The 12,069-nt window shown below is 39.7% G+C and overlaps 1 protein-coding gene across 1 annotated transcript in view; it reads right to left on the bottom strand.

Annotated features, from left to right (window-relative positions):
* The window catches only part of LOC101823246 (vomeronasal type-2 receptor 116-like), a 46,987-nt gene extending 46,437 nt beyond the window's left edge, over window positions 1–550 (bottom strand). The window contains exon 1 of the mRNA XM_040733821.1: window positions 213–550. Coding sequence (XP_040589755.1) covers window positions 213–550 — 338 coding nt within the window. The remainder of the gene's footprint in view (window positions 1–212) is intronic.
* Window positions 551–12,069: the final 11,519 nt, after the last annotated feature.

Below are 12,069 nucleotides of genomic sequence, written 5' to 3'. Positions count from 1 at the left end.
AGTCAGCCAAGACGACAATCCTGATGCAAAAGAAAGGTCCACTCTAGTGGAATTCACATGGACCACTACCAGCACCAACTCCTTCAAAGTATCTTCAAATTGAAGTGACCAATTCTGTAAAAGAAAACTGGACAAATACTTGGACAAATTTGCAGCCTTTGTAAAATTAGCATTCTGAACATATGTAATACATAATCCTTGCATTTTTTTACTCGCAGCCTAGCTGAGCCAACTGCCAGATTGTATCCACTTGTTCCTGCACTAAGTCGATGTGCTGATTAACGATCATCAAACCCCCCTTTAATTGAGAGTTGAGAGATGTTTCCAAATCCAGGTCAAGAGCCACACTCGCTGACAAGTTATTTAAGGCAGAGGCAGTTTGTACTGTACTGGACAAAGCAACAGTGGACACAATAGCCCCAACTGCAGCAACAGTGATGGCAGTCACTATGGCGGTCATGATACCAAAATCTCTTCTTTGTCTAAACAAGGTCATACTGTTAGGCACTTCTACAGTAAGTGGCACATATCGATGCATGCGAGTAACCATCGCTATAGGGTATTTCTCAGCATCCCAACATAGGGCATAAAAACACACTTCTGGGGTACAGTTTTACCAATTTCCCTCTATACTACTATTACTAACTAACCACACAAAATGGGGGCAAACACAAATAGGAATAGAAGAAAAAGATATTTTGTCTGACTAAAACAATTCTACACACTCATTATCTAAACTAATATTATTAATAATAGCAAAACACAAACTACCCTTCAAACTAATATTTCTATTACCCTCTATAGGGCTAATCTGCTTATCTAAGGGCAAATATGCTACACCCAAACTTCTATTACTAGCAAAAAGACAAGGAAAAACTTGAGCATTATACATCACTGGCATTGGCTTTGGGAACACCGACTAAAATCCTCCATCTTGGCTTCATTTTCCCTGGCTGGATTATCATCATGGGGACAAGTAGGAAGGCCATCATAAGCCCGGGCGGGACGTTCTTCATGTTGTACCTTTCTGGTTAACCATTCTGGCACCCACACTGGATCTTGCTGATACTGTGGAAAAACACAAACAGAACCTTGTGCCCACACCAGCATGGGATCAGGCCCATGTCATAGGCCTGCCAAAATATTCTTACACTTGACCATGCCTTTGGAGGGGCTATGAGTGTCTTGATGTCTATCAGCTGCAGAGCGGCCTTGAGCATCCGAATTCAAAAAATTAATAGTAAATAATGCAAGGGAAAGTATTTCTCTTGGGTTCCAACCATAGCCTATTCCCCCTTTTTGTTTTTGTAGGCATTCCTTTAATGTATGATGAGCACGTTCTACTATGCCTTGTCCTTGAGGATTATAGGGCAATCCATGAATGAGCTGTATCTCCATTATAGCGCAAAAGGAGGCAAAAGTTTGAGCTGTATAGGCTGGTCCATTATCTGTCTTTACTTGTTGTGGCTTTCACAAGGCAGCCCAAGCGTCCAAGCAATGAGTTACAACATTGCGAGCCTTCTCTGGAGATAAGGGTGTAGCATGTATAACTCCTGAACAAGTATCTACAGATACATGCACATTTTTGAGATTCCCGAATTCAGGGATATGTGTAACATCCATTTGCCAAACCTTGAGGGGAAGTAAGCCCCTAGGGTTTACTCCAAGACTAGATGGATGATGATGAACCACAAACTGAGGACAATCCAAAACCACTTGTTGATCATCTGCTCGAGAAAGTTGAAATTTTTGTTGTAAGGTTTTTGCATTCACAGGAAAGCTCTTATGGAATTGTTTTGCTCTCTCCAAGGTAGAACTGAGAAAAATGCATTCCATTCGGGTCCATTGATGACTTTATTATTGCTTTCACTCAAAGGTCTTGGGAAACCTGTATGTGCTCCAATATGTTGTACGTAAAAACAATTATGTCTTTGCCAAATAAAATTTTGTAAATCTTGTAATAAGAGGCAGACTGAACTACTAGGTTTTATGGGTCCTGCCACTTCCAAAATTTTTACAGCATTAACTGCATACTCTGTATCAGATACTAAATTAAAGGCAAAAGTACAGGCCTTAAATACTTCTAACACAATTTTTAGCTTTATAACTTGAGGAGATCCTGGTTGGAATTGATGTAATTCAGGCTCGTGTCTTTCTACCAAATAAACTCCACAGCCTGTCTTGGAACCATCTGTAAATACATTTGCGGCACCAAGAAGAGGAACTGGCGAAGTAACCTTAGGAAAAACAAGAGGATGTTCCTAAAAAAGTTTAATAGAGGATGTTTGGGATAATGATTATCACTATCCCCCTCAAACCCACACTGTATCATTGCCCAATCATCAACAGTGCCACAAAGGACTGTCACTTGATCAATAGTATACAGCACTATAATTGTCTTGGGGGAAATCCCAAAAAATGTAAACATTGTTGAATATCAATCAAGGCTAACTTAGCCACCGTGGTGGGATACTGTTCAATGGATTTTGTGGCCGACCTCCTTGGATAAATCCATAATAACAGTCCTCCTTGCCATAACAGCCCCGTGGGTTGTAAAAACGTTGGGAAAAGACATAGAGTAATAGGTTGGTTATCATCTAAGCGTTTCAAAAACGCATCTTGTAACCTTTGTTCTATCTTTTGTAAGGATTGTCTACCTTCCATTTTCAATATACGAGGAGAATCTAAGGCAAATCTAACCAAAATATCATTTAATGATTTTATCTCATAATTAGGTAGTGTTAAATAGCATCTAATCCATTTAATATCTCCCAGTAACCTTTGAAAATCATTCAAAGTCCTTAAGTTATCTTCTTGTAATTCAACCTTTTGAGGAACAATTCTTTTTTCACTCACACTTGCTCCTAAATAGTCTACAATCTGTTTCTTTTGAACCTTTTCAGGGGCAACAAATAATGTTTTCTTCTCCAATAATTTAACTAAATCTATATAGGCTTGATCCAAAATTTGTTCATTTTTTGCGGCTAGCAAAATATCATCCATATAATGAATGCATCGTACAGCAGGAAATTTTTGTCTTAATGGTGCAATAGCCTCTCCGACATAAAGTTGACACATAGTAGGGCTATTTGCCATTTCCTGTGGTAAAACCACTCATTCAAATCGTTTATCGGTCTCTTCATGATTGCATGATGGTACAGTAAAGGCAAACTTTTCACTATCCCTGGCACATAAAGGAATGGAGAAAAAACAATCCTTAATATCAATGGCTATTAAGGGCCAGGAGAACGTCAAGGATGACAGCAGCCATAGCCCTCACTGCACTGGCCCCATATTTTGCATTTGATGAGTTATGGCTCTTAAATCATGTAATAGATACCATTTTTCAGATTTCTTTTTAATTACAAAAATGGGTGTATTCGAGGGCGATACAGATGACTTAATGTGTCCCAAGGACAACTGCTCGGCAATGAGACTTTTTGCGGCACACAACTTTTCAGAGAAAAGTGACCACTAAGGAACCCATACAGGCTCCTCTGTCTTCCATGTAGTAGGAACTCCTTCCTCAGCAGCCCCTAGGAAAAACCCAGTCCTTGTCTATTTTTTCTTTGCTGGGTATCGATAGGATCTTTGCGCCCTTGCAGAAACTTTCATAATCCAAATCCAGGGTGATAACGCATATCCTGCATCAATTTTTGTGAAGTAAGAGAATATTCATTGCTTAACTTAAAGCCCATATCCTTCAAAATGTTCCTTACCCATAGGGAAATGGGAAGTTCCAAAACATAGGGTTGTATAACTACAGAATGGCTCTCTTGATCTTTCCAGTTTAGCTGTCTTGCACTCATATCTGGAGATTTTGCATAACCTAAGCCTTGTAGGGCCTGAGAAGAGGCTTGTATCTGCCAGCCTGCAGGCCAGTCCTTCCTTGTGACTATGCTCTTGTCTGATCCCTAATCTAAAAGACCAAGTATTTTCCTTCCATCTAATACAAGCTCTACTACAGGTCTTTGGTCCAAGTCTAGAGACAAAAATGTCAAATCTGTTCCTCAGGATCCAAATCCGCGTTCACCTCAGGTTTTTCCTTTAGAGGTATATCTACCATGAAGGCTTGGCAACACAAGTAGCTGAGCTATTCTATCCCCAGGAGAAATAACAACTAACCCTCTCAGAGCATATACCATGATTTTTACTATCCTGGTATAATCAGGATCAATCACTCCAGAGTGAACTATCAATCCTCTCAGAGCAGACGATGAATGCCCCAGCAAGAGTCCAACTTTATCAGGTTCAAGAGGTCTCTGAAAATCTGTTTCAACTAATTGAGTTCCCATTTGAGGGGTCAATACAAGTCTGGTGGTGGAACAGAGGTCCAATCCTGCGGAGCCTGTAGTGGCTCTCCATGGTCCCTTGGATGACGAAGGGTAGGCCATCTTTCCTCGCTCTCATTGTGTGGATCCTACATAGCCCCATATATTTGTGGGCTCTGGGGATGGGGGCCCCACTGGCTGTTTTGTGGACGGGCACCACCATGGTATTGATGGTTTTGAGTTAAGGGCTTGTATTTGACAGAGCGACACTCGTTCACCCAATGTTTTCCTTTTTTACACTTAGGACAAACCCCCGGCATTCGGGGGTGCTGGCTGCTTTCTGCATTGCCTGTACTATTTCTTTCAGCGCATTGCCTCTTAAGATGTCCTAGTTTACCACATTTATAGCAGACACCGGAACTTTCTCTTTTGTTTTGTGTCAACTGAAGCACAGCTCCTGCAAGACCAGCATTAGTTAAGGGTCCACCTAAATCTCGGCAGACTTTCATCCATGCCTCTAGGCCTTTATTCTTGTAAGGTGTAATGGCCGCTCAGCATTCCTTGGTACATTGTTCATAGACTAATTGCTTAGTAAGGGTCATGGCTGTATCTGGGTCTCCAAAAATCCTTCCAGCAGCTTCGACTAGCCTTGCTACCAAGTCTGAAAAAGGTTCCATAGGGCCTTCCATGATCTTGGTAAGATTGCCACTCACTTCTCCTTTATTTGGCAATGATTTCCAAGCCTTAATGGCTATCTGATTTACTTGTTCAAACACCTGTACTGGATATCCTGTTTGCATGTTTGCAAATGTACCTTGTCCAAGTAGCACATTCCTATCCCAATGTTGATTTCCTGCAGGCTGATTAGCGGCAGCTTGCTCGTTGGCAAATTCAATTAAAAAGGCTTTCCAATCCAAATACTGCCCTGGGCTTAGACATGTGCGAGCCAATCTGCTCCAGTCACTAGGTGTCATACAGTGTCTGTTAAGAGCCTCAACCTGAGCCAGCGTAAAGGAAGCTGTTATGCCATAATCACGAACTGACTCAGCCAAAAACTTTACTATCTTAAAATCCAATGGCTCATGATATCTCGGTCCTTGCTGATCTTGGAACACAGGGTAAGCAAGCTGCAATTCTGAACGAACTTGCTTCCATGTTCCCAGACAAAAGGACCATCCAGAGCATGAACCCTGAGTAGGCTGTTCCACTTCTGGGTATGATGGTGGAGTAGTAGATCTGCAACTGTCCTTCACTTCAATACCTGTCATAGTTTTTTCTTTTTCCCTTTTCTTTTCTTTTTTCTGATCTTGGTCATCTCTAATTGTTTTATGAGAGCTTTGAGTTCCTCCTCATCCTCCTTGGAGTCCATAGATTCTGAGTCTTCTAGATATTCTAGAGCTGGGTATAGCTTTCTTTTCTGTTTTCCTCCCTTTTCACTGTTTGCCTGCTCTGATCTCTCCTCTTGTAATTGTTCTAAAGCATTTCTCCCCCTTTCAACCACCTCACTACACTTCTGATCTTCAAGGCAACTCTTTACTAGTCTCCAGACAGGCTGAAAACCACCTCTGAGCATTCCTCCGTCCCATGCAAAATCAAGATCTCTCCCTTACTTCTCCCACGAAGGTATACTAAGACTCCCAGAGACAGCAAACCAGGGTGCTACAGCATCACAGTCTTCCAAAAATCTCTCTAAAGTACTCTTCTTTATTTTTAAATTCTTAGAACGAAGCAGCTCATTCAGAGCCAAAAAAATTGGGTGCGAATGAGAAGCGCCCATAGCCAAACTACCAATGTTTCTTTTAAGCTTTTACTTTTGATTCACTGCTAGCCAAACTAACAATGTTTCTTGTAAGCTTTTACTTTTGGTTCACTGCTCTGCGAACCATTTGTCCCACTCTCTCTTTACCTACAGAGAAGAGCAAACCAACTGCTCTTGTCGTGGTCCCTTTATCAACCGCTCTTGTCGCGGTCCCTTTTTTTGTCCCGCCTTACCTTGGGAACTTACCATCGCACTGCCCTGACTGCAGAAAGTTCTGAGTAGATTGGAAAGGGTCCCCGTATGGGCCACAACTTAAGGGGCAGCACTTCGCAGCTCTCTACATATGGTGACATCCAGCAAAAGCTGCTGGCTTTGAGATGTGGTCACTGCCATTTCCAGATGTATGTACACAACTTTCAATTGTTAGCAGAGCCTCTTAAAAGAACCTTGTTTTTCTTTATACTGAGTCAGGAAGACTCAATTAAGCAAGCCAGGTGATTCGCTGCTTGTCACTAGCAAAATAGAGCCCACCTGAGAAAATGCTGCTATCAAGAAGCTGTGCTCCTTTCTGTGCTTTTGTTTCTAAAATTCCTTTAAAGATTTTGTTATTCTATGTGGAAATTCATGACCCCACTTCTGATCACCAGACTTCTATAACAGGCACAACACATGATGGTAGACAATCAAAGTTTATTGTGTTTTATTGCTTTTTTGAACAAAGCAGATCATTTAGGAGTCAGGACTGATGTCTGACTTTACAAAACTAGGAAAAGTATGAGTCAGTAAGATTGCTTTGAGTGTAATGTCAAGATGTACAACAAATATCTCGTATCAACAAACAAACATATTTCCTAATTTATGCCTTATTCAGTCTCCTTCCCATTTTTAATTCACTTTATATGGTGAAATTCTCCAAAGCTATTTAATTAATTGTTTCTTTATATCATCCTGTGTGAAAAAAACCTTTGGTACAATTTCTCCACATAGTATCAATTATTCATGAGACATGATGTAATAAACCTGCATGTAGCCTGTAAAAAACATTACCCTTAAGTACAATGATCCAAGGATGAAAACATATTCTATAAATGAGTAAAAGAAAAAGACAAAACTGATCAAATCCAGACCTACAGTGAGAGATATTGAAAAATACAAATGGTAAAGACTTTTGGCCACTTTAGGATACTTGGGAATGTGGGGATTTGAAGGAATTTTCCTCTGGGCAGATAGAATTCTGGAAGATCAAGGCCACCCTGAGCTACAAGCTTTGATCCATTGGAAAAGAAACAGAGCTCACACAAAGGTAATCTCTGCACTTGGGATCCCACACCTTTAATCCCAGTACTAGACAGGAATATATGGCAGGAGAAATCAGGTGCACAGGACTGTCTGCATCAGTCTGAGGAGCAGTATAGACTCATTGGATCACCACTTCCATTTGACCATTGACTGAGGTGACAATCCTCTGGCGGCTTGACACATTTCTTCTCTGCATTTCATCTTTAGCACCAATATCTGTCTTGTGTCTTTATTATTTGTGTTACATATGTGTCCAAAAGTTTAGTTATGGCTGGGCAGTGGTGGCGTATGCCTTATATCCTAGCTCTTGGGAGGCAGAGGCAGGTGTAACTCTGTGAGTTCAAGGCCAACCAGGACCCACAGCTTCCAAAACAATACAGAGAAACCCTATCTCATAAAAAAGGTTATTTATTGAGAAATTCTGGCATTGTCTATTTGTATTTTCTTGATTCCATTCTATTTACAAACACCCATTAAGATGTGCATCATATGAAAGATATTTTAGTGTTGTCCTTTGGTTGGTAGGGTGCTTCTCTCTTATGTGTTACATGCAAGAAGATGTTCATAAATTGGAAATGTGCTTCGGATTGGACTCCAAGGCCATCAAGAACTTGTCTGGTAGTTTCTGTTCATGAATCAATCTCTTAGAGTAATTGCCATACTAATAGAAAGTTCTGGTTGATATGTAGAGAACAGAGGAAATAAGATGAAAAATAAAAAAGGGTCCTAGAATGATGTCTCATTCTGTAAGTGTGCTGAATAATGTCCTAATTCCCAAATATCTGAAGATTTCTCCTGGCATTTGTGGGTAGCTGGGTACATGTCATAAAAATAAACCAGGTAAAGTATTTCAAACCAAAGAAACTTAAAAATATTTTTGTAAAGAAAAGATATGTCACAGGGCAGTAATGTCTCATATCTCTCATCCCAGCAATTGAGACATAGGTATTTCTCTGTAATTCCAGGCCAACTGAGTTAAGTCCAAGATAGGCAGGAATTAGACACAGAGAAGCAAGGACTTTTACACAGAGAAAACCTGTCAAAAGCACCTCAAAGATGAGAAAAATCCCATAATTATGTTGACTATAAATTAGGAATCATGAGACATATGATTAAAACGGTGATTTTTTATAGCATCCTACATCCATAAGGCTGCTCTCATGTTGGATTAGTTGCTTTAAAAGACCTTGACCTTAGATTAGCCATTTGGCAAGAAACTGCTCTTGCCTGTACTGCTTGACTGTTGTTGTATAATCTGGACATGCAGGACCCACAGAAAAGTGACTTCTGAACTCAGTCTTATAGGGTTCCTGCTTCATGAAAGAGTCTAAGAGACTTTATACAGGACAAAGAAAAATGACTGACAGACTGCCAGCGCAGATGGATAGTTTAAAATTTCCTGCTTTGCTGAGAAGTGTTCCAGACACATTGTGGCCTATGGGCTGAAGATGGATGCCCCAACGTTACAGAGGAACTTCGGGTGACTGTCCAGGCAGTAAGATACCTCTGTCAATCCTAGTGTTTATATATTATCCTTCTGTGGTCTTTGATGGAATTGAAGATAGATAGTTATAATTATAGTTTTCCTTAGTTATGATAAAAGATACATATAGAACTTTGGACTCACAAGGATGGGATGGATGATATTTTCTTTAAATCTTGCTAAATATTGTAACTATGTTCTTATTTGATAACTGTTCTGTTATACACAATTTGACTGTGTTAAAGTTAAGACCTTTCTTTTTGTTTAAACAGAAAAGAGGAGATGTTGGGGGAAGTCCTGTGCATTTGTCAATAAAGTACTGTTGAGCCTATAGGGAACCAAGATAGGAGGGACTAGGAGTCCAGGAGAACTCTGGGAAGGAGAAACACAGGAGAGTCGACATGTAACGCCATCAGGTAGGAAGCCCGGAACTATTCTCCGGTAAGAGAAATACTTAGATTAACAATTATGGGGTAATTACTTAAGTCAGAGCAAGCCAGTAAGAAACAAGCAAGGCCAACAGCTTCATAATGAAAAAAAAAGACCTTGACCTTTGCCTACTCCCCTGATAATCTAAGGTTAGGTGAATCAATTTTAATTGAATAAATACTTTTAAATCATGGATTGTTTATAGTACATATTAAAAATTTTTACTGTTTGGAATGCAAAGACCAATTAGTATATATTATTGATGCATCTACATGCATACATATATAAAACAACCAGTGGAAAAGAAAAAAACATACTTGTTCAGATCAGGATGGGCAAGATAGTTCAATTACATCTGGTCGCATTATGTTGTGCCATTAAAAGTACATGGCTTGTACAGGAGTACAAAGCTAGGTGTCAGTCTGAGCCTGTTTCTTCAGTCACTCGGGAATGAGCCCTGGGTTTCACAGTATTCTTTTCTGTTGGGGCAGTTTACTAAACAGCTGTTAACCAGAAAGCAACTTGGTAAATTCCTATAGGAACACATAATTTCCCAAGAACATTTTCAAAAGATAACTTGGGAGCGGATCTAAATCTGGTAACTGATTTCCAGCACAAAGCCACAGTAAATCTTCTTTTACAGAGTGTCCACTTTCCTTTTACTGCTCGCAAACAGCATTTGTAATTCCTCCCTGAGGGGACTGGTTTCAGTCTTCTGACCTCTGAAGACAGCAGGCAAAAACATGGTGCAGAGTCATTGCAGGAATCAGCAAGCTTAAAGCTAAGTTAGAAAATATAGTCTTAAAAGTAAAGAAAAAACAAATTAGAAATAGTAGAAATCAAGCATTTTTGTGTAAGAAAAAAGCTGGGAGGAAAATTGTTGACATACATAATAATTTCAGTCCTATTAAGTCAGATGGTATTTTCTTAGTAGATTCACAGTTCTCTGAAAATGAGATTCTGGGAGCAGGGATGTCAGCTCTGAGTGTGCCAAATTATGGTGTGTTTGACACTAGTTAGCAAATCCTTTTAAATACTGCATCCTGAATTATGGAAAAAATGCACTTGTCAATGTGATTTCTGTTCCCTTATCCAATAACAAGGAAGCAAAATAATCATTCAATGAAAGATTTTGACAAGAAGCCAAATGTTACAAAGCAGATGACATGACATCGCTTACAAAATCCTTCTGAAAGACCCACCGGAGACAAGATTCAGAAGATAAACTGCTTTGGAACCCTGACAAAAAGGAATAAATGAGACGGGAAAAAGAAACCACGGTAAGTGCAACTGGAACTTTGGGAAACTTTTGTACTATGTATACTTTAGAAAGTGGATTTAACCATATTGCTGTGTGTCTATAACTTAGTTTCTCTAATAGAAGTTAGTGTAATCTGGGCAGTCTTTTACTCCCAAGGCACTCATCTACTGAGAGCATCTGATATGCTACCTTATACATGATAAATATAATGAGTAGCCTGATATTTGCCAAGTTTACCATCTGCAGTTTTTTGAATGGCATATATTTAGCTATGCATTCATTGCTGAATGAGCTAGGAATTTAGTGCCTCAAACATTCTAAGCATGTGTGTTTTGCTTAAGTAAAACCCAGATTTTACTGAAGTATTCGTGTAATGCTCACAACCAATATCCATTTTACATATTGGTGAATTATATCCAAGTGCTCTACACTTGAACAGTATCACCAAACATCACTTTACCTTTGGCATTTAGGCTGCATATCTCCAGCATTTACTGGTTGACCTGGGTCTAACTGAATGGACAAGGTTTTACTTAAACCCATGTTCCTCTCCCTGGATATTTCTGAGGGCTATTTGGGAGTCACACTATGTTAGACACTGTAACTATTTAGGATCAAAATACTTTATCTGTGCAATACTCTACAAAATCTGCCCTGTGAATGAGTGAAGGATCATGTCATACTTGGCAGATAAGGGAGTACAATTTGAGGATGCATCTTACAAGCAAGCCTGAATAACACCTAAAGACTTTGTGGGAATTGATAAATATGTCACTTTGAATCTATCACTATATGGACTCCTCTGTAAACACAGGTAAAATGCAAGAACTGTTTCTCATTTGGACACACATCAAGGAGCATGATGTTTACCATGAAACACTGGCATGAAGCCCTTACGATCCTGCCTCTTGGTTCAAACAATGAGAAGAAGATGATGAAACCAATGAAGGCCAAGCAGCACCAGATTCCAGAAATATTTAAAATGCCTGAGGGCAAGGAAAAAGAAAGACAAAAGTGAGCATGGGACACAGCCAAAATTACACATGAGCATGGCACATATGAAAATGATGCTAGTTCATTTTATAGAGATGTCTCAGGACACAGAAAAAGCCCACCAATTACAACAGAGAATAGTGCACTCTGCACTTGATTGTTTAAAATGACCAAAGAGAAGACAGGGATAGAGCTGGAAATGTTGCCCACTACAGACAGAGCACCAGTAGCATCAATCAAAAGATTGCAGTTGTGTACTGTGTCTTAATCAGGGGCTTTTGTATTATAATATGTAGACATGCCTGGGTTCCATCACGACTACCATGTCAACAAGTTTGTAGATACTTGCAAATCCAAGAGAGGGCAGATGGTTAAATGTGCATCAGAAATGCATGGTCTTCATCAGGTATCTCTGGTTTTAGAGGATTCACTGAGTTACAGTACACCCTAATTGTATTTACTACTAGCCATTTGTAAATCCAATAGCTGAGTGTGTAGAAAGTTTCAGGCATGTTGTCAGATCCTGAGAAAAAAGATGGCACTATGTCATATAAGCAAATTTCATTCTGGCTTC

The sequence above is a fragment of the Mesocricetus auratus genome, unplaced genomic scaffold (genome assembly GCF_017639785.1).
Source record: "Mesocricetus auratus isolate SY011 unplaced genomic scaffold, BCM_Maur_2.0 Super-Scaffold_100037, whole genome shotgun sequence".
Lineage (NCBI taxonomy): Eukaryota > Metazoa > Chordata > Mammalia > Rodentia > Cricetidae > Mesocricetus > Mesocricetus auratus.
Note: the sequence above shows the minus strand (reverse complement) of the source record. Positions and strands in the feature narration are given on the sequence as shown.